This window comes from Ammospiza caudacuta, chromosome 33 (assembly GCF_027887145.1).
Source record: "Ammospiza caudacuta isolate bAmmCau1 chromosome 33, bAmmCau1.pri, whole genome shotgun sequence".
In the NCBI taxonomy this organism is placed as follows: Eukaryota; Metazoa; Chordata; class Aves; order Passeriformes; family Passerellidae; genus Ammospiza; species Ammospiza caudacuta.
This window is the reverse complement of record NC_080625.1, coordinates 378,587-401,200: the sequence shown is the minus strand read 5'-3', so window position 1 is coordinate 401,200 and position 22,614 is coordinate 378,587. Positions and strand designations below refer to the sequence as shown.

The 22,614-nt window shown below is 56.9% G+C and overlaps 1 protein-coding gene and 1 pseudogene across 1 annotated transcript; one reads left to right on the top strand and one right to left on the bottom strand.

Moving 5' to 3' along the window:
• The window catches only part of LOC131570177 (zinc finger protein 665-like), a 507,112-nt pseudogene that overhangs the window by 389,386 nt on the left and 95,112 nt on the right, over window positions 1-22,614 (top strand).
• On the bottom strand, window positions 6,483-22,599 carry LOC131570156 (epithelial discoidin domain-containing receptor 1-like). The gene is made up of 17 exons (XM_058822500.1): window positions 22,502-22,599; window positions 18,047-18,169; window positions 16,886-17,114; window positions 15,775-15,922; window positions 14,868-14,970; window positions 14,058-14,244; window positions 13,311-13,557; window positions 12,707-12,820; window positions 12,124-12,284; window positions 11,559-11,769; window positions 10,489-10,593; window positions 10,244-10,413; window positions 9,792-9,931; window positions 8,873-9,040; window positions 7,971-8,205; window positions 7,005-7,154; window positions 6,483-6,620 (listed from the first exon to the last, which is right to left on the bottom strand). The coding sequence occupies exons 1-17, from the start codon at window positions 22,597-22,599 to the stop codon at window positions 6,483-6,485; spliced, it is 2,727 nt and encodes a 908-aa protein (XP_058678483.1).

Genomic DNA, 22,614 nt, shown 5'->3' with positions numbered 1-22,614 from the left:
AAAATCCCGGAAATGCCCCCAAAATCCCAGAATTCACCCCCAAAATTCTCCCCAAAATTCCCCAAAACTCACAGGATTCTCCCCACAAAATTCCCAGAATTTCTGGAATTTTGGGGATTTTGGGGACCCCGCCCCAATGGAAGGGTGATGGTGACCAGGGGCGACGTCCCCAAATGTCCCCGAAATGTCCCCAGAATGTCCCCAAATATCCCCAGAATGTCCCCAAATGTCCTCAAATGTCCAAAATTGTCCCCAGATGTCCCAAAAATGTCCCACTGTCCCCAAAAGTCCTGAAAATGTCCCCAAAATGTCCCCAAATATCCCCGAAATGTCCCCAAAATGTCCCCAAATGTCCCCAAAATGTCTCAAAATGTCCCCAAAGTGTCCCCAGAATGTCCCCAAACGTTCCCTTCGGCTCTGGCCTTGGTGGCCCTGGTGGCCATGTCCCCATCCTGGTCCTCCATTGTCCCCAAATGTCCCCTCCCAGTTACCCCCAAAGCTCTCCCAGTGCCCCTGTGCCCCCAAATGTCCCCAAATGTCCCCAATCCCCCCATTGTCCCCAATTCCCTTAATTGTCCCCAATGTCCCCAATGTCCCCAACGCCCCCAATGTCCCCAATTCCCTGAATTGTCCCCAACGCCCCCAATGTCCCCAATCCCCTGAATTGTCCCCAATGCCCTGAATGTCCCCAATTGTCCTCAATTGTCCCCAGGATGTCGCAGGTGTCCCCCTGGAAGCCGGCCCTGCTGGAGCCCCAATGCCCCCAATGTCCCCAACGTCCCCATTGTCCCCACTGTCCCCATTGTCCCCAATCCCCCCAGTGTCCCCAGTCCTCCCAGTGTCCCCAATGTCCCCAATGATGTCCCCAATTGTCCCCATTGTCCCCAATCCCCCCAGTGTCCCCAATCCCCCCAGTGTCCCCAGTGTCCCCAATGCCCCCGCTGTCCCCGCTGATGTCCCCCCCGATGTCCCCAGGATGTCGCAGGTGCCCCCCTGGAAGCTGGCCCTGCTGAAGCCCCAATGTCCCCAATGATGTCCCCAATTGTCCCCAATGTCCCCAGTGTCCCCAGTGTCCCCAATCCCCCCATTGTCCCCAATCCCCCCAGTGTCCCCAGTGTCCCCAATCCCCCCGATGTCCCCGCTGATGTCCCCGCTGCTGTCCCCAGGATGTCGCAGGTGCCCCCCTGGAAGCTGGCCCTGCTGGAGCCCCAATGTCCCCAATGATGTCCCCAATTGTCCCCAATGTCCCCAGTGTCCCCAGTGTCCCCAATCCCCCCAGTGTCCCCAGTGTCCCCAATGCCCCCGCTGTCCCCGCTGATGTCCCCCCGAATGTCCCCAGGATGTCGCAGGTGCCCCCCTGGAAGCTGGCCCTGCTGGAGCGGCGCCGCCGGGAGGACGAGGCCGCGCGGCGCCGGGAGCGGGAGCAGCGCGAGCGCCAGGCCCAGGTGCCCACCTGGAAACGGGAGCTGCTGCAGCGGCGCCGCGCCCGGGCGGGGCCCCCGGGCACACCTGGCACGGGGGGCACACCTGGGGGAACGCCCGGGGGCACGCCTGGCACGGGGGGCACACCTGGGGGAACGCCCGGGGGCACGCCTGGCACGGGGGGCACACCTGGGCAAGGCGGCACACCTGGGCAAGGCGGCGCACCTGGGGGAACGCCTGGGGGCACTCCTGGGCAAGGGGGCACACCTGGGCTGGAGACTCTGGGGGGCACACCTGGATCAGGGGGCACACCTGGCAAGGGTGGCACACCTGGATCAGGGGTCATACCTGGGCAAGGGCGCACACCTGGTTCAGGGCACACACCTGGGTCAGGACCCACACCTGGCACGGGTGGCGCACCTGGGCAGGAAGGTTTAGGGGGCTCCCACCTGGTGCTGGCGCCAGGGATGGAGAAATGCGGCCGTTCCGAAAATGCCACCTGGGACCCCCAAAATCCCACCTGGGACCCCCAAAATCCTCCCCAAAATCATCCCCAAAATCATCCCCAGGATTTCCAAAATTGTTCCCAAAATCTTCCCCAAAATTCCACCTGGGATCCCCAAAATCCTTCCCAGGATCCCCAAAATTCCTCCTGGGACCCCCAAAATCCCCCAGATTCCTCCTGGGACCCCCAAAATTCCCAAAATCCCCAAAATCCCCCAAATTCCTCCTGGGACCCCCAAAATCCCCCAAATCCGCCCCGGGGCCGGGTCAGTCACCTGCGGAGCCGCTTTGTCCCCGAGCCGGGGGGGGACGAGGGGCGTGGTGGGGTCACCGTGGGGTCACCTGGGGGTCAAGGGTCAGCCAGGGACACAGGAACGGTCAAGGGGTGTGGAGCGGTCAGTGTGGGGTCACCTGAGGGTCAAGGGTCAGCCAGGGACATAGGAACGGTCAAAGGTCATGGAGTGACCGCTGGCCTGGGGACAGTGGAGGGACAGGGGTCGGTCAAGGGGATGGTCAAGAACTGGACAGTGGTGGAGGGCCGGAGAGGTCAGGGGTCACTGGGGACACCGGGGACAGCGTCCGGCCACGAGCCCAAGCCCTCGATGACCCCTTCGGTGGCCACGCTGACCACTGCCCCTGTGACGTCACCGGTGTCACCAGAGGGGGGCGCTGTCCCTTTGTCCGGGGTCAGTGTCCCTTTGTCCAGCGCTGTCCCCAAGCCTGGGGTCACGGCCCCAATGTCCGGTGGCTCTGTCCCCGTGTCCAGTGCCACTCTCCAGGTGTCCAGTGCCACCACGCCAGTGTCCGGTGCCACCGTCCCCGTGTCCAGCAGCGTCCCCACGTGTGGCGCCACTGTCCCCACGTGTGGCGCCACCACCCCAGCGTCCAGTGCCACCCCCCCAGCGTCCAGTGCCACCACCCCAGTGTCCAGTGCCACCGTCCAGGTGTCCACCCCCATCCCCTCGGCCGTCCGGCCGGCGTCACCGCGCCGTGACCCCCGGTGTCCCCCCCCGTGTCCCCACCCCGCCCTGCAGCGCCGCAGCGGCAACACCATCACGGTGCGGCCGCGCCGCGCCACGGGTGACCCCGCGGGTGACCCCGCAGGTGGCACAGGCGTCCCCTCAGGTGTCCCCCCCAGGTGGCCCCACAGGCGTCCCCACAGGTGGCCCTGGGTGCGGCCCCGGGGGCGTGGCCGAGCCCCCCAAGAAGCGCTACCCCACGGCCGAGCAGATCCAGGTGATCGGGGGGTACCTGGCGCTGCCCCGCTCCTGCCTGGCCAAGGGAGAGCCCCGGCGCAAGAAGGTAACCTGGGGACACCTGTGGCACCTGTGGCACCTGTGTGTCACCTGTCTGTCACCTGTCTGTCACCTGTGTTACCTGTGTCACCTGTGTCACCTGTGTGTCACCCGTGTCACCTTTGTGTTACCTGTGTCACCTGTGTAACCCTGTGTAACCTCCTTGTGTCACCTGTGTGTCACCTTTGTCGCCTGTGTGTCACCTGTGTGTCACCTGTATAACACTGTGTAACCCCCCTGTGTCACCTGTGCCACCTGTCATCTGTCATCTTTGTCACCTGTGTAACCCCCGTGTCACCTGTGTCCCCAAATGTTCCCAAATGTCCTCAATGTCCCCAATGTCCCCCAAATGTCCCCAAACATCCCCAATTCCTCCAAATCCCCCCAAAGTCCCCAAATACCCCCAAAACGCCCCAAAACGTCCCCACAGCCGCAGATCTGGTTCAGCGATCCCCAAATCCCAAACGTCCCCAAATCCCCCAAAAATCCCCAATTCCCCCAATCCCCCCAAAGCCCCCAATTCCCCCAATCCCCAAAAGTCCCCGAAACGCCCCAAAACGCCCCAAAACGTCCCCACAGCTGCAGATCTGCTTCAGTGATCCCCAAATCCCAAACGTCCCCAAATCCCCCAAACATCCCCAATTCCCCCAATCCCCCCAAAGCCCCCAATCGCCCCAAAGTCCCCAAAACGCCCCAAAACGCCCCAAAACGCCCCCGCAGCTGCAGATCTGGTTCAGCGAGCGCGACCTGGAGCGAACCTTCTGCTACCCCTCGGAGGGGGCGGCGCTGGCGGCCTGGGGGGGCCCCCCCGAGGACCCCGACCCCGGGACCCCCAACCCCGGGACCCCCGGCCCGGGACCCCCGAAAGCAGCCCCGGGCAGTGAGGAGGAGGAAGAGGAGGAGGAGGAAGAGGAGGAGCCCCCTCCCCCCTCGCTGGGGGGGCTGCCGGGGGGGCTGAGGGGCCGCGCCCTGCTCGTGGGTGGGTGTGGGGAGGGGGGTTTGGGGGGCATTTGGGGGGATTTGGGGGTTTTGGGAAGGGGTTTGGGTAATTAGGGGGAGATTTGCAGGGGTTTGGGGGGACTTGGGGGGAAATTTTGGGGTTTTGGGGGGATTTTTGGGGGATTTTGGGGTTTTGGGGGGATTTTTGGGGTTTTGGGGATTTTGGGGGCATTTTTGGAGTTTTGGGGGGATTTGGTTAATTTGGGGGGATTTTGGGGGGGAATTTGGGGTAATTTTTGGGGAGATTTTGGGAAGGAATTTGGGGTTATTGGGGGGGAATTTTGGCAGATTTGTTTAATTGGGAGGATTTTGGGGATCTTGAGGGGATTTGTGATCCTGGGGGAATTTTGTGTGAGTTTTCTGGGGTTCTTGTGGATTTTGGGGTAGTTTGGGTTAATTTCAGGGGGTCCCTAACCCATTTTCCCCCTTCCCCAGACGAATCCTGCCGTCGATAACCCCGGCCCAGCCCCCCGGGACCCCCCAGGACCCCCCGGACGGGGCCGGACACTCGGACAGGGCCGGACACACAGACAGACCCCCCCAAACCCTTCTTGGGGGGATTCCAGAACATTCCACCCCCCCTGGCGGGGTCTGGGGGGGTTTTTTTACCACATTTTTTAGACTTTTAGTACTGGGGTTTTTTTAATTATCCGTAACAAGGTTTTTTTATCCTAATTAAGGGGTTTTATACCTGGGGGGGGAATTTTGTCAGTATTCACTCCCAGTTTGGACTGGGCCTGGACCAGTTTGGACTGGAAGGGGCGGGGCCAAAGCTGTGGCAGTATTTTGGGGAGGGGGAGGGGCAAAGCTGCTTTGAAGGGGGGGTTGGGGGGATGGGGAGGGGGCGGATTTGGTGGGGGAGGGGGTGAAAAAGGCGCGGGATGGAGTAGGCCGAAGCCTGCGGCCTGGTCTTGTTGCCGCAGCAACGGAGCCTGCGGCCTATGTACTGCCAAGGCCTGATTCGGTTGCCATGACAATGAAGCCTGTGGCCTGTGTACTGCTAAGGCCTGTGCCTGTCGCCATGGCAACAGTCTGCATCCTGCTCCTGTTGCTATGGCAACTAGGCCTGTGCATGCCTGAGGCCTGCTCCTTGTTGCCATGGTAACAAAGCCTGCGACTTGTGTACTCCTAAAGCCTGTGGCCTGCTCTTGTCACCATAGCAACGAAGCCTGCAGCCTGCCTACTCCCAAGGCCTGTTCCCGTCGCCATGGCAATGAAGCCTGCGGCCTAGGTACTCCTGAGGCCTGTTCCTGTCGCCATAGCAACGAAGCCTGTGGCCTGCCTACTCCCAAGGCCTGTTCCCGTCGCCATGGCAATGAAGCCTGCGGCCTAGGTACTCCCAGGGCCTGCTCTTGTCGCCATGGCAACGAAGCCTGCAGCCTGCCTACTCCCAGGGCCTGCTCCCATTGCCGTGGCAGTGCTGCTTGTATCACGGAAAATGCACTCAAAAATAATAAAAAAAGGCCTCAAAAATGTTAAAAAGGTCCAAAAAAGCCTCAAAAAATGGGGATTTTTTATTATTAAAGGGAACTTTTAGACGAAAAAGGGTTTGAGTAGAAAAAAGGATTTTCTGTGTGAAAAAATTGATTTTATTGGAAAAAATTGAGTTTTTGAGTGAAAAGTTGAATTTCCAAGGAAATAAGTGGATTTATTTAAATTTGAGTGTTCTGAAAAGGAAAAGATTGAGTTTATTGAGGAATCTGGGATTTTTTTTTGAGGAAAATAAAATTATTTGGGGAGAAAATGCAGTTTTTTGGTACGATGACTTTTTTGGGAAGTTTTTTTGGGGAAGGAAAAATATTTTTAAGGGAAAAAATTGAAATGTTGAGGAAGAAGTGGGAAATTTCCGATAATTTACGGCAATTTTTGGACAATGTTTGGACAATTTTTGAGGGGAAAAAAAAGATTTTTAAAACTCAAAAAAACCCCAAAATCCACAATTTTTAAAATAATAAAAGTACAAAAACAAAAAAATCAGAATTTCAGCCCCAAAAATCAGCCCGGCCCCTCCCCCACCGCAATCACTCAGTGTCCACTTCAGGCGGCCAAAGGGTGGTCAGTGATGAAGATGGTGATGATGAAGATGACCGTGGTCACTCCAGGGTGCTGTGGTCACTCAGCGCCCGGTGCAGGTGGCTGAAGGGATGGTCAGTGATGATGATGATGGTGATGGTGATGGTCACTCCAAAGCCCTGTGGTCACTCAGCGCCCGGTGCAGGTGGCCAAAGGGGTGGTCAGTGATGATGGAGATGATGGTGATGGTCACTCCAAAGCCCCGTGGTCACTCAGTGTCCGGTGCAGGTGGCCGAAGTCCGGCCGCTCGGCCGCCTCGCGGGCCCAGCAGTTCAGCATCAGCCGGTGCAGGGCCGGGGGGCAGCCGGGGGGGCAGGGCAGGTACTGCTGGAACTGGGGTTACTGGGATGGACTGGGATGGACTGGGACAAACTGGGAGGGAGCTGGGGGGGACTGGGACAGGGACAGCTGTCCCATAACCCCATCCCAGTCTGTCCCAGTCCGTTCCCAGCACATCCCAGCGCCCCATAACCTCCTCTAAACAGCTCCCAGCGCATCCCAGTCCCTCCCAGTCCCTCCCAGTCCATCCCAGTGCATCCCAGTCCCTCCCAATCCCCTCCCAGTCCATCCCAGTGCATCCCAGTCCATCCCAATCCCCTCCCAGTGCATCCCAGTGCATCCCAGTCCATCCCAATCCCCTCCCAGTGCATCCCAGTGCATCCCAGTCCCTCCCAATCCCCTCCCAGTCCATCCCAGTGCTCCCAGTCCCACCTGCTGGCCGCGGTTCTGGAAGTGGTGCCCGGCGTTGGCGATCACCTGCTCGTCGCTCAGGGCCCCGTACGGCGTCTCCCGGCAGCGCGTCAGCACCTCCCAGAGCGTCACCCCGAAGGCCCACGCGTCGCTGGCCGGGCTGAACGTGCCCTGCAACCACAAGTTTGGGGAATTTTGGGGATTTTTGGGGAATTTTCTGGAATTTTCTGTGATTTTTTTGGTGTATTTTTGGGGGTTTTTGAGAGCTCAGTAAGTTGAAATTTGGGATTTCAGGAGCTCCCGGAGCGTCACCCCGAAGGCCCACGCCACGGTCGCTGGCCGGGCTGAACGTGCCCTGGAATCCCGAACTTGGGAATTTTAGGAAGTTTTGGCAACTTTCTGTGATTTGTTGGGGAATTTTTTTTTTGGGAGTTTTTGGGCGATGTTTTGGGAATTTTTGGGAATTCTTTTGGAATTTTTGGGAGTTTTTAGGAAGTCGGAAAGTGGAAATTTGGGGTTTCAGAACCTCCCAAAATGCCACGCCAAAATCCCAATTTTTTCCCAATTTCCCCCCTAAATCCCAATTTCCCCTCCAAATGTTCCTATCGCTTTTCGCCCCAAAATTTTTTCCAAATTTTTCCCATTGTTCACCATTTTCCCCTCAAAATCCCATTTTTCTTCCAATTTTTTACCCAAAATCCAATTCCCCCCAATTTTCTTCCCATCTTTCCCCAATTTTCCCCATTTCTCCCCCTTTTTTTCCCATTTTTTTTCCCCCAAAATTCCAATTACTTCCATTTCCCCCGCCAAATCCAATAATTTCCAATATTCCTTCCCAATTTTCTCCCCTCCCAAAATTCAGTTTTTCCAGAAAAAAATCCCATTTTTTTCCCCATTTTTTTTTTTGCCCCAAAAAAATCCCAATTTTCGCCCAAAATTCAATTTTTTTTCCCCCGTTTTTTTTCCCCTTTTCTCGCCGAACCTCACCCAGAGGATGCTCTCCCAGGCCATCCAGCGGATGGGCAGCAGCGCCCGGCCGCGCACCCGGCAGTACTCGGTGCCGTAGAGGCTCCGGCTCATCCCGAAATCGGCGACCTTGACGCGCAGCCCTTCCCCCACCAGGCAGTTCCGCGTGGCCAGGTCCCGGTGCACGAAGTTCCGCGCGGCCAAGAACCGCATCCCGGCCGCGATCTGGGCGCCCAGGTGCACCAGAGTGGCCAGGCTGGGGGGGAAAAAAATTCAATTTTCAGGGGTTTTTCCCCCCCCAAAAAAATCTGATTTTTTTACAATTTTTTGTGGTTTTTTTCCCTGCAAAAAAATCCGATTTTTCTACAATTTTTTGTGCTTTTTTGCCCCTTCAAAATTGGATTTTTCTGCATTTATTTGTGCTTTTTTCTCTCCCCCCAAAAATCCAATTTTTCCGCATTTATTTGTGCATTTTTTTTCCCCAAAAAATTCTGATTTTTCTACTACTTTTTTTTGTGGTTTTTTCCCCCTAAAAGTCAGATTTTTCTACATTTATTTGTGCTCTTTTTCCCCTAAAAATTGGACTTTTGTGAATTTATTTGTGCATTTCCCCCCCCCCCTTAAAAAAATCTGATTTTTCTGCATTTATTTGTGCTTTTTCCCCCAAAATTCCATTTTCCTACACCAATTCCTCTTTATTACCCAAAAGAAGAATAACTCAGTGTGGGCTGGAGTGGGCGTGGCTTAGATGGGTGTGTCCGTATTTGGGCGTGGTCATTTGAGTGATGGGCGCGACTTAAATATGGAGGGGCTTCTCTTAAAGGGACAGAACCCCAAAAATTTTAACAAAACCCAACTCAGAGTGGGCGTGGCCGCAGCGGGCGTGGCCCAGCCGGGTTTGCAGGGATGGGGGCGTGTCCCACCTGAGGGCGTGGCCCCGGGCCCCGCCCAGGAACTGGTGCAGGTCTCCGTGCTCCATGTACTCGGTGACGATGCACAGGGGGCCGGGCCCCGCGCAGACCCCCAGCAGCCGCACGATGTGGGGGTCCCGCAGCCGCCAGAGCGCCCGCGCCTCCTGCAGGAAATCACACCTGGGCACAGGTGAGCGCCAGGTGAGCGCCAGGTGAGTGCACCTGGGCACACCTGGGCACACCTAGGTATGCCCTGGGTACACCTGAGTAACACCTTGTTACACCTGGGCACACCTGGGCACACCTGGGTACACCTGGATAACACCCTGGGCACACCTGGGCACACCTGGGTACCCTTACTGGGGTCCCGCGTCCGCCAGAGCGCCCGCGCCTCCTGCAGGAAATCACACCTGGGCACAGGTGAGCGCCAGGTGAGTGCACCTGGGTACACCTGGGTATGCTCTGAGTACAGCTGGGTATGCCTTGGGTACACCTGGGCACACCTGAGTACACCTGGGTATGCCCTGAATAACACCTGGCTACACCTGGGTACGCCCTGGGTACAGCTGGACATGTCCTGAGTGCACCTGGGCACACCTGGGCACACCTGGATCACCTTGGCCGCCTTCCAGTATCCTCCTGTTCGCCCCTCCCAGTCCATCCCATTCCCCTCCCAGTCCCCCCCAGTCCCTCCCAGTCCCTCCCAGTCCCCCCCAGTTCACTTCCAGTCCCTCCCATTCCCCTCCCAGTCCATCCCAGTCCATCCCAGTTTGATCCCAGTCCCTCCCAGTCCTCCCCATTCCCCTCCCAGTCCCTCCCAGTCCATCCCAGTCCCTCCCAGTCCCTCCCAGTCCCTCCCATTCCCCTCCCAGTCCCTCCCAGTCCCTCCCAGTCCCTCCCAGTCCATCCCAGTCCCTCCCAGTTTCCCTACCGCGCGTTCTTGCTCGCGTCCGGCCTCAGCACCTTCACCGCCACCAGCAGGGGGTGCTCTGTGCCCGGGGGGGCGGGGCCTGAGCTGGGGGGCGGGGCCAGGCCCAGGGTGTGGGGGGCGATGACCTCACACAGCAGCACCTGGGGGCGGGGCCAGAGAAAGAGGCGGGGCCTCAGAAAAAGGGCAGGACAAAGCATCTTTTGGGGTGGGGCCAAAGGAAAGGGGGAGTGGTTAAAACAATGAGGGTGTGGCCAACTGGAAAGGGGTGGTGCCTTCGCAGTGGGGCGGGACTAAAGCCGTAGTGGGTGTGGCCTTGATAAAGGCTGGGTTTGAAACATTTGGGGCATGGCAAATCATTTAGGGGCGTGGCTAAAACAATTTAGAGGTGGCGCTAAGCCATCACGGGTTGGGCCTCAATGGGGGCGTGGCTTGATGCCGGGGGCGTGACTTACCTCTCCGAACTGCCCCTCCCCCAGCTTCTCCCGGAAGCGGAGGCGGTCCCGAGGAAAGGCTGGGAGGGCGGGGTCATGGGCGGGGCTGTGGGCGGGGCCAGCCAGGGCGTAGGCGGAGCCTCCGGTGACGTCAGCCTCAGCGTAGGCCCCTGCCCCGCCCTCGGGCTCACCTGTGCAGGTGGGAGGGGCACAGGTGAGGTCATTGTGGGCGTGGTTTAAGTGGGCGTGGTCAATCCAAACCCCACCCTTACCATCGGTGTTGATTGGCTTGGCGGTGTTGGGCGGGGCCAGGGCGAGGCCTCCTATTGGCCGCGCGTAGGTGGCAAGGAGCAGCCGATAGGCTGGATTGGCTGGAGGGGCGTGGTCAGAGATGGGCGTGGTCAGGGGAGTTTTGGGGCCATTTTGAGCCTTTTCCCCATTCCTGGACCCTTTTTTTTGGGGGGATATTCCAGGAAAAAATAAAGCAAAAAATTCCTCCCTCCCCCTCTCTCGTTTCCCCTCCTTTTATTCTCCTTTTTTCCCCTTGTCCTTCCCTTTTCCCCCTCTTTTCCCCCCTTTTCCCTTTTCTCCCCCTTATTTCCCTTTTTTTCCCTTTTGCCTCTTCCCATTTTTCACCTCATTTTTTCCCTTTTCCCCCTCCCTTTTCCCCTCAATTTTCCCTCACCTTTTGGTCTCTTTTACACTCATTTTGCCTCCTTTTTTCCTCCCCTTTTTTCCCCCCATTTTCCCCCCCCTTTTTCCCCCATTTCCCCCCATTTTCTTTTCGCCCTTTTTCTCTCTTTTTCCTTCCTTTTCCACTCCTTTTTTTCCCCATTTTTTCCTCCCTTTTTCCTCCCATTTTCCTCCCCTTTTCCCCATTCCCCCCGCATTTTTTCCCCTTTTCCCCATTTTTACCCCAATTTTTCCTCCCCTTTATTTTCCCTTTTCTTTTTCCCCTTTTCCCCCCTTTTCTTTTCCCCCTTTTCCTCCTGTTCCTCTCTTTTCCCTTCCTTTTCCCCTTCTTTTTTCCTCCCTTTTTTCCTCCCATTTTTCCTCCCCTTTTCCCCATTTTCCCCCCGTTTTTCCCCGATTTTTTTCCTTTTTCGCCCATTTTTACCCCATTTTTTCCTCCCCTTTTTTCCCATTTTTTTTCCCCTTTTTTCCCCCTTTCCCACTCCCTTTTATCCCTTTTCCCCCTATTTCCCCCCATTTTTTCCCACCGTTTTCTCCCCCCATTTTTTTTTCCCCTTTTCCCCATTTTTGCCCCAATTTTTCCTCCCCTTTTTTTCCCCTTTTTCCCCAATCTTTTCCCCATTTTCCCCCTCCTGTCTCTCACCAGCCCCGGGGGGCACCGGGGGCGCTCGGGGCCGTGTCCGGGTGGGTTCCTGGTACTCCCCAGTCCCAGTCCCAGTCCAAATCCCAGTCCCGGCTCCGTTCCCAGTTCCGGTTCCGATCCGTTCGTATCGGGGTCCCCCCGCCGTGGCGTTGTTGATGACCACGGTGTCCCCCGAGAGCTGCACCCGCAGCGCCGCCTCTGATCTGTGGCCCTGGGAACCAGCAAAAACCAGTTAGAACCAGTAAAAACCAGTAAAAACCAGTTAGAGCCAGTTTAGCCCAAATTTAGACCGGTTCGGACCAGTTAGAACCAGTTCAGCCCCCCAGTTCAGGCCACGGTGTCCCCCGAGAGCTGCGCCCACAGCGCCGCCTCCGCCCCGCGGCCCTACAAACCAGTAAAAACCAGTAAAAACCAGTAAAAACCAGTAAAAACCAGTAAAAACCAGTAAAAACCAGTAAAAACCAGTTAGAGCCAGTCCAGCCCCATTTGGAACCGGTTCGGAGCAGTTAGAACCAATTCTGACCAGTTTAAACCAGTTCAGTTCCCCCCAGCTCCCCCCAGTGACCTTGCCCAGCGTCCCGGCCGCGCGGTGCCGCCGCAGGAGGATGAGGATGATGATGGCGAGCAGCAGGAGGATGATGGCGCCCAGGCAGCCCAGCAGCGCCGGCGACTGCCCCGCCCCTCCCTGCGCCGTGGGCGGGGCCAGCCCGGCCTCCCCGGGGGCTGCTGGGAGCAACGGGAGGGGCGGGACGAGTCATGGTCACGCCCACCACGGATAAGCCACGCCCATTTAATCCCTGACGCACTGGACGGCACCCAACTGAGCCCCACCCAATTAAGCCCCACCCATTTGTGCCTGCATTAAGCCACACCCGATTAAGCCCCACCTATTTATGCCCCACCTATTCATGCCTCCATTAAGCCACAGCCAATTAAGCCATTACCAGTGAAGCCCCGCCCAATTAAGCCCCACCCATTTGAGCCTCCATTAAGCCACAGCCAATTAAACCACACCCAATTAAGCCCCACCCATTTATACCTCCATTAAGCTGCAGCCCATTAAACCACACCCAGATAAGCCCCACCCATTGAACTCCGACCCCATTGATCACACCCAGTTAAGCCCCACCCATCTAAGCCCCGCCTACCCAGGCTGGTGGTGTTGGTGGCCCCGCCCCCGCCGTGGGCGTTTTCCAAGATGGCGGCGGAGGGGTCAGGGGTCGGGGGCCACCCGCTGGCACCAATGGGGTCGTCCAGCACCTCTGGGGGCGGGGAAGGTCATTGATGACATCATCAACAGTCAATGATGTCATCAATGGTCAATGACATCATCAATAATAAATAATGAATAATCAATGACGTAACCACGATGTCAGTGACGTCATTGATAGATGATGAACTCACCAGTCAACCAATGACGTCATCAACCAACCAATGACGTCATCAGCCAACCGTTGACTCCAACACTCAACCAATGACCTCAGAACCCAACCGTTGACCCCAACACCCAATGGATGAGCCCACCACCCAACCGATGACCGCAACACCCAACCATTGACCCCAACACGCAACCATTGACCCCATGACCCAACCAATGACCCCATGACCCAACCATTGACCCCAACACTCAACCATTGACCCCATGACCCAACCAATGACCCCATGACCCAACCATTGACCCCAACACGCAACCATTGACCCCAACACCCAATGGATGACCCCACCACCCAACCGTTGACCCCACCGCCCCACCTGAGACGAAGGACACCTCGCTGAAGAGCATCCACTCGGCGCCGAAGAAGAAGCGGCACTGGACGAAGCGCGCGTGGCGCCCGCCCAGGGGCACGGTGACCGAGCGGGCGCTGGGGTCCTTGGTGGCCCCGGCCAGGCCGTGGGTGACCACCAGGGGCTCCCAGGCTGTGGCCAAGACCTTCTTGAAGCGGCACTCGACCGCCCGGAAGATCCCGACGCCGCGCGTGTGGAGGTTGTTGCAGTGGACCTGGGCGGGGCGGGGGGGTGGGCACAATGACATCATCCCATGATGCTCTGGGGCAAGGTGACCAATCCAGAGGGACATCCCTGACCCCAAGGTGGACAGTGGTCACCCATCCATCCATCCATGGATGACCAATCCCACAATTCCCAATGTCCCAAATCTCCCAGAACCTCCATTTCCCACCATCCCATGATGCCCTGGGGCAAGGTGACCAATCCCGATGTTCTCCAGAAGAACATCCCTGACCCCGACGTGAGATTGACCTGGTGGCCACCCATTGGTCCATCCATGGCATTCCAATCCCACAATTCCCAGCCCTCCAAGATTTCCATTTCCCACCATCCCATGATGCCCTGGGGCAAGGTGACCAATCCCGATGTTCTCCAGAAGAACATCCCTGACCCCGACGTGAGATTGACCTGGTGGCCACCCATTGGTCCATCCATGGCTTTCCAATCCCACAATCCCCCGCGCCCCACGCCTCCCAGCATGCCCTGGGGCACCTGCATGGCGTGGAACCTGCGGAGCTCCAGGAACTCGAACTCCATCTCCACGTGGGGGCGGGGCCCCGGTGGGCGTGGCCACCCCACGTAGTCGTAGCCCGGCCACAGGCGGCGCTCGCGCGTCCTCAGGAAGTCGTCGAGGCCCAGGACGCCGTCCGAGAGCTGGCCCAGCCCCCCGAAGTGCAACCTGGGCAGGTGGGACACACCTGGGCACCTCAATTGTCCTGTCCCACCCACCTGGGAACCTCCCAGGGACACCTGGGCAGGTGGGACACACCTGGGTAACGGGGTGGTCCTGTCCCACCCACCTGGAGATGCCCCAGGGACACCTGGGCAGGTGGGACACACCTGGGTGCTGGGATTGTCCCGTCCCACCCACCTGGGGACTCTCAAGGGACAACCTGGGACAGTCTGGGGACACCTTGGGATGGTTTGGTGACACCTGTGGACACTTGGGGACACCTGGGGGTGCTTTGAGGATCACTGGGGACGTCTGGAAAAACCCTGGAGCAGTTTGAGGACACCTGGAGATGATTTGGAGACAACTGTGGATGGACACCTGGAGATGGTTTGGGGACACCTGGGGACACCTGTGAACACTTTGAAGACCACTGGGGACACCTGGAAAGCTCCTGGGGCAGTCTGGGGACACCTGGAGATGGTTTGGGGACAACTGTGGACACCTGGGGACACCTTGTGAACATCTGGTGACACCTGGGGACACCTGGGGATGGTCTGGAGACACCTGAGGACACGTGGGGACACCTTGTGATGGTTTGGTGACACCTGGGGACACCTGTGGTCACTCACGGGCCGGCGCTGAAGCCGTCGTAGGTGGAGTCGTTGAGGACGATGGGGACGGGCTCCAGCGCCATGACGTGTCCCCGCGGCGCCGTGTAGGACAGGAGCCCGGCTGGGGGCGGGGACGGGGGCGTGTCACCGCGGGGTCACCGCGGGGTCACCGCAGGGTCACCGCGGGGTCACCGTGAGGTCACCGCAGGGTCACCAGGGGGTCATTAGGAGGTTAACGGGGGGGACATGGCCATGGAGGGCCACCACAGCTTTGGGGACATGCAGGAGGTGGCACTGGGTGGGATGGGCGGCCGTGATGATGTCATGAGGAGGGGGATGATGTCATCAACCGACTGTTGACCCCATGACCCAACCATTGACCCCAACACCCAACCGTTGACCCCAACACCCCATGAATGACCCCAACACCCAATGGATGACCTCAATACTCAACCATTGACCCCAACACCCAACCATTGACCCCAACACCCAACTGTTGACCCCAACACCCAACCGTTGACCCCAACACCCCATGAATGACCCCAACACCCAATGGATGACCTCAATACTCAACCATTGACCCCAACACCCAATGAATGACCCCAACACCCAACTGTTGACTCCATGACCCAACCGTTGACCCCAACACCCCATGAATGACCCCAACACCCAACCATTGACCCCAACTCCCAACCATTGACCCCAACTCCCAACCGTTGACCCCACAATGACAAGACCCCAACCCAGCTGCCCCATGGCCGCCACCATGAAGAAGAACCATGTTGGGTGAAGGACACGACCATGGGCGACCACCACCCGTTTGTGGCCACCAGTGGGGTGGGACAGGGGTGACACAAGGGTGACAGAAGGGTGACACGGGGGTGACACGGAGGTGACACGGGGGTGACACGGGGGTGGCCCTCACCGTCCCAGGGGCAGCCGTAGAGCTCGAGGCGCAGGCAGACGCTCATGGCGCGCGGCGCCCGCGGGTACACGCGGAGCCACCGGGCCACCGGCGCCGGGGACAGGTCCTTGAGCACCACGCCCTCGGGGTCCTCGTTGCCACCAATCACCTGAGGGGACACCAATGGGGGACAGGTCCTTGAGCGCCACCCCCTCGGTGCCACCAATCGCCTGAGGGGACCCCAATTCAGGGTGGTGGCACCCGAGGGTGGTGTCACACAAGGGGATCCCAAAGGATTTGCTGGGATTTGTCGCGGCCCGAGGTCCCCGGGGCCACGGTGGACTTGGGTTTACAATGTCACCAACGTCCCCAAATGTCACCAACACTCGTAACGTCCCCAGCGTCTCCTCAAATCCCCCCAGTGTCCCCAATGTCCCCAAATCCCATTGACGCCCCCAACATCCCTAAATCCCCTTGACGTCCCCAATGTCCCCAATGCCCCTCGATGTCACCAATCACCCCGAGGTCCCCAAATCCTCCCAATGTCCCCAATGTCCCCAATCCCCTCAATATCCACAAATCCTCCCAGTGTCCCCAATGTCCCCAATGCCCCTCGATGTCACCAATCACCCCAATGTCCCCAAATCCCCGTTCCCGACATCCCCAACCCCTCCCCGATGTCCCCAAATGCCCTTGACGTCCCCAATCCCCCCAATGTCCCCAAATCCTCCCAATGTCCCCAATGTCCCCAACACCTCCGATGTCCCCCATGTCCCCAAATCCCCTCAACACCCCCAATGTCCCCAATGTCCTCAATGTCTCCAAATCTCCTTGGCACCCCCAATGCCCCAAAATCCCCTCAATGTCCCCAATGCCCCTTGATGCCCCCAATGTCCCCAACACCTCCAATGTCCCCAAATCCCCTCGACGCCCCCAACACCCCCGATGTCCCCGATGTCCCCGATGTCCCCAATACCCCCAATGTCCCCGACGCCCCCGATGTCCCCAATGTCCCCAATACCCCCAATACCCCCAACACCCTCGACGCCCCCGATGTCCCCGATGTCCCCAATGTCCCCAATACCCCCGACGCCCCCGACGTCCCCAATGTCCCCGCTGTCCCCGGTGCCACCTCGGCTCCCCAGCGGTCCCTCCAGCGCAGCCAGCGGCGCCGGTCGCGGCTGTAGCGCAGCCGGTACTGCCGGGCGAACTCGCGGCCGTGTCCCCCCGCGTGGCGTCCCTGCGTCCCCACCAGCGTCACCACGTGCAGCCGGCCCAGGTCCACCTCCAGGAACTCCTGCTCGGCCGGGAACACCGGCCCGGCCGGACACCAGGCGCCGTCGCCGTCGCTGCGGCCCAGCCTGGGGACAACGGGGACGTTGGGGACAATGGGGACGTTGGGGACGTTGGGGACAATTGGGGACATTGGGGACATTGGGGACAATTGGGGACATTGGGGACGTTGGGGACAATTGGGAACACCGGCCCGGCCGGACACCAGGCGCCGTCGCCGTCGCTGCGGCCCAGCCTGGGGACAACGGGGACGTTGGGGACAATTGGGGACATTGGGGACAATTGGGGACATTGGGGACGTTGGGGACAATTGGGAACACCGGCCCGGCCGGACACCAGGCGCCGTCGCCGTCGCTGCGGCCCAGCCTGGGGACAACGGGGACGTTGGGGACATTTGGGGACATTTGGGGACATTTGGGATGTGGGATAAGCCAAGGAGTTTGGGGACATTTTGGGGTTTGGGGAAACATTTTTGAGGACACTTGGGACACCTGGGGACACCTGGGGACACCCAGGGGACACCCAGGGGACACTTGGGGACATTTGGGGACACTTGGGAATGGGGGAACATTGAGGGGATTTGGGGACATTTTGAGGTTTGGGGACACCCAGGGGATCCACCGGACACAAGGCCCTTATACTGGTCTGAACTGGTCCATACCGGTCTATACCAGTCCATACTGGTCCGTACTGGTTTATACTGCTTCCATACTGGTCCATACTGGTCCATACTGGTTACACCAGTCTATACCAGTCTATACTGGTTTATACTGGTCTGTACTGGTTTACACTGGTTTATACTGGTTACACCAGTCCATACTGTTTTATACTGGTCCATACTGGTCAGTACTAGTCTGAACTGTTCCATACTGGTCCGTACTGGTCTGTACTGGTTTATACGGGTCTGAACTGGTCCATACCGGTCTATACCAGTCCATACTGGTTGACACCGGTCCTTACTGGTCCCTACTGGTTTATACTGGTCCGTACTGGTGCGTACCGGCCGTGGCGGGCGGCGGTGGAGTCGGACCAGGCGCTGGAGGCCGAGAGGCGAAAGTCGGGGATGGAACCGTCCTGCATGCCCAGGGCGAAGCGGCAGCGGCCTGGGGACAGCGAGGGGACACTGGGGACACTGGGGACACTGGGGACACTGGGGACATTGTGGGGACAGCGGGGACAGCGAGGGGACACTGGGGACACTGGGGACAGACAGGGGACATTGTGGGGACATCGGGGACAGCGAGGGGACACTGGGGACACTGGGGACACTGGGGACAGACAGGGGACATTGTGGAGAGTGGGGGCAGTGGGGACATCGGGGACATTGGGGACAGTGGGGACACTGAGGGGACACTGGGGACAGTCAGGGGCTTTGGGGACATTGGGGACACTGAGGAGACATTGGGGACATTGGGGACAATGGGGACACTGGGGACACTGGGGACATCCAGGGCATTTGGGGACATTGGGGGGACTGAGGGCCTTGGGGCTGCTTGGGGACATTCAGGGACAGTTGGGGACATTTGGTGGCATTTGGTGGCGCCGGGGTCACTCACCCAGGTCCAGCGCCGTCCCCTCCGTCCCCCGCGGGGTCCCCTCGGCCACCCCGGCCAGCAGCAGGAGGGGGAGGGGCAGCGGCAGCGCCCCCATGGCCCCGCCCCCAGCCCGGGGATACTGGGAGGGAACTGGGAATGAACTGGGATGGACTGGGATGGACTGGGATGGACTGGGAGGGAACTGGGATGGACTGGGATGGACTGGGAGGGACTGGGATGGACTGGGAGGGAACTGGGAATGAACTGGGATGGACTGGGAGGGACTGGGATGGAACTGGGATGGACTGGGATGGACTGGGATGGACTGGGAGGGACTGGGAGGGACTGGGAGGGAACGGGGAATGAACTGGGATGGACTGGGAGGGACTGGGATGGAACTGGGATGGACTGGGATGGACTGGGATGGACTGGGAGGGACTGGGAGGGACTGGGAGGGACTGGGATGGACTGGGATGGACTGGGAGGGACTGGGAGGGACTGGGAGGGACTGGGAGGGACTGGGAGGGACTGGGAGGGAACGGGGAATGAACTGGGATGGACTGGGAGGGACTGGGATGGAACTGGGATGGACTGGGATGGACTGGGATGGACTGGGAGGGACTGGGAGGGACTGGGAGGGAACGGGGAATGAACTGGGATGGACTGGGAGGGACTGGGAGGGACTGGGAGCGCTGGGAGCCCCCCCAGCAGCTGCTCCCAGAATCCTTTGCTGGAATTTTCCCCCTTCCCCTCCCCCCACAACAGCTGCAGAGGGGGCGGTGCTTCACCCTGAACCCGCCCACTCATTTGCATAAAGATGAGTATTCATTAACTGCCCTAAAAACCACCCGGGGAGGACAAAATTGGCCTCAAATGTCCCCAAAATTTCCCGAAATTCCCGAAATTTTCCCCAAAATTTCCCCCAACTCCCCCAATTCCCCTAAATCCCCCCAAATTTCACTCAAACTACCCCAAAATTCCCCAAATTCCACCCAAAATACCCCGAAATCCCCTCAAATTTCCCCAAAATCTCCCCCAAAATTCCCAATTTTCTCCACAAAATTCCCAATTCCCCGCCAAAACTCCCCCCAAAATCCCCCAAATCCCCAAAATTAAACCAAATTTTTTTCCCAACCCCGCCAAAAGTTCTAAAAAAATCCCCTCAGATCTCCCTCAAACCCCCCAAATTTCCCCCCAAAATTCCAATTTCCCCTCCCAAACTCCCCCCAGATTTCTCCAAATTTTCCCCAATCTCCCCCCAAAGTTCCCCAAATTCCCACATTTCCCCCAAATTGCCCAAAACCCCCAAAAATCCCAATTTTCCCACCAAGCTGCCCCCAAAATCCCACCAAATCACCCCCAAATTTCCCCTAAATTCCCCAAATTTCCTCCCAAATCCCCCCAAATTCCTCCAAATTTTCCCCCCAAACTCCCCCCAAAGTTCCCCAAATTCCCACATTTCCCCCAAATTGCCCCAAATCCCCCAAATTCCCCCCAAAATCCCGATTTCCTCCCCCAAAACTCCCAATTTTCCCCCCAAACTCCCCCCAAATTTTCCCCCCAAAAATCCCAATTTTCCCCCAAACTCCCCTGAAACTCCCCGAAATTCCCACATTTTCCCCAAAATTCCCCCAAATTCTCCTTTCCCCGGTCCCCACCTCTCCCCTCGGCTGCTCCGGTCGCTCCCGGCTCCCCCCGGACCCTCCCCAAAATCCCCAAATTTCCCCCCAAAATCTCCAAATTTCCCCCAAAATCCCCAAATTTCCCCCAAAATCCCAATTTCCCCCCCCCAAACTCCCCCCAAATTGCCCAATTTCCCGAATTCCCCCCAAATTCCCCCCAATTCCCGGTCCCCACCTCTCCCCTCGGCTCCTCGGTCGCTCCCGGCTCCCCCCGGACCCTCCCCAAAATCCCCAAATTCCGGCGCCGCCCCCGGGGGGCTCCAGGGGGGCTCCCGGACCCCGAATTCCCGCGGGAATTCCCCGGGAAAATTCCCGAAATCCCCGAAAATAACCCCAAAACAAAAACGGGGGAAATCCCCAAAATTCTCGTTTTTTTTTTTTTTTTTTTTTTTTTTTTTTTTTTTGGGGGGGGGGCGAAAATGCCAAAATTGGGGTTTTTTTTTGGGACTTTTTTATTCCTAAAATCTCACAGAATTTCCATTTTTTTGGGGACCTTTTTATTCCCAAAAAACCATAATTCTCATTTTTATTTGCAAATTCCCCCAAAGTTCTCATTTTGGAGACTTTTTATTGCCAAAATTCCCAATTTTTGGGACGTCTTATTGCCAAAATTACCATTTTTGGGGACTTTTTATTCCCAAATTCCCCAAAATTTCAGATTTTGGAACTCTTTATTCCCAAAAATTCCCCTTTCACCCCAAAATTTCCCACTTTTTCGACTTTTATACCGAAAATTCCCATTTTTGGGACCTTCTAATCCCCGAAATTCCCATTTTCCCCCTTTTTATCCCCAAAATTCCCAATTTTTGCCCCTTTCTCCCTGCCATAATTCTCATTTTTGTTACCTTTGTATCCCCAAATTTTCCATTTCTAGGTCCCTTTTATTTCCAAAATTCACATTTTTAACCCTTTTAACCCCCAAATTCCCATTTTTTAACCCTTTTCATCCCAAAATTCCCAATTTTTTCCCCGTTTTTATTCCCCCCCAAATTCCCATTTTTTAACCCTTTATTTCCCAAAATTCCCAATTTTCTCCCATTTTTATTCCCCCCCAAAATTCCCATTTTTTAACCCTTTTTATCCCAAAATTCCCAATTTTCCCCCCATTTTTATTCCCCCCCAAAATTCCCATTTTTTAACCCTTTTCATCCCAAAATTCCCAATTTTTTCCCCATTTTTATTCCCCCCATTTCCCGTTTCCCCTCCCCCCCCTCGGGGGTCCCTCCCCCTCCCCCCAAATCCCAAAAAACCTCGGGGGGGGGGCGGGGGAGGGGTCGGGGTCACGTGACCGCGCAGCTGCCGCCCCTCCCCCCCCCCCGGCTGCTCCCGGAACAGCTGGAAAAGGGGGGGGGGGGGGGGAGGGGATGGGGGCAATTACCGAGGTTTCCTAATTAATTCCCCTTTAATAATCACAATTTCTTAATCGTTCCGCATTAATAGCCGTTATTTCCGTGCATTTATCATTATTTCCCAAATATTACTAATTGTTTCCCGAGTATTTATCGTCATTTCAATTTATTTCCTAATTACTGGTTCCGATTTCCTAATAATTAGTCGTTATTAGTCATTATTAGTAATTATTAGTCATTATTGCCCCGTTATTAGCCATTATTATTCATTATTTCCCAATTATTAAAAATTATTTCCAAATTAATTATCAATTTTTTTCCTAGTATTGCGCATCATTATTCCTTATTAACCTATTATTGGTAATTACTTTCTATTTCTTGTTATAATTTCCTAATTATTAGTAATTATTTCCTAATCAACAACTATTATTTCCTTATTTGTAATACTTATTTCCCATTATTAGCCATTAGTAGTCCCATCAATTAGCTATTAGTATCTATAATTACCCATTAATGAGCAATTATTTGCTAGAACTACTCATTAGTTAGCAATTATTAGCTATAATCACCCGGTATTTTCCAATTATTGGCTATGGTTACCCATTAATTAGCAGCAATTAGCCATTATTAACTGGTTATTAGCCATAATTACCAATTAAATAGCGATAATTAGCCATTTTCCCCGATGTCATTAATAATCAGCGATTTCTCCCCTTTCCTCATTATCATACCACGCGCTCATTTGCATAACAGGACCCCTCATTATAATACGTCAATCATTCCCCATAACCCCGCCCCTGCCCTTTAAAACCACTCCCTCTCCCCTCACGACAAAACCCCGCCTTCCGCCCCTCTCAACTAATCAGCACCGCGCTGCTGTGGCAACAACCAATCAGCGCTGTCTCTATGGGGGAAGTAGCCAATCAGCGCTGCCGCCGCGCGGGGGGCGTGGCTTCGCTGCCGTGAGGGGGAGGTGGCGGCCGCCATGTTAGAGGCGGCTGA

What these genes read in the sequence shown, in the direction of transcription:
- LOC131570156 (XM_058822500.1), bottom strand. Translation starts at nt 22,599, where the DNA reads ATGGCGGCCGCCACCTCCCCCTCACGGCAGCGAAGCCACGCCCCCCGC. An exon ending in CGAGGTGTCCTTCGTCTCAG is followed by an intron (nt 12,821 to 13,310) that starts GTGGGGCGGTGG and finishes CCCCGCCCCCAG; the next exon opens with AGGTGCTGGACGACCCCATT. An exon ending in CCTGGGAGAGCATCCTCTGG is followed by an intron (nt 7,155 to 7,970) that starts GTGAGGTTCGGC and finishes TTGTGGTTGCAG; the next exon opens with GGCACGTTCAGCCCGGCCAG.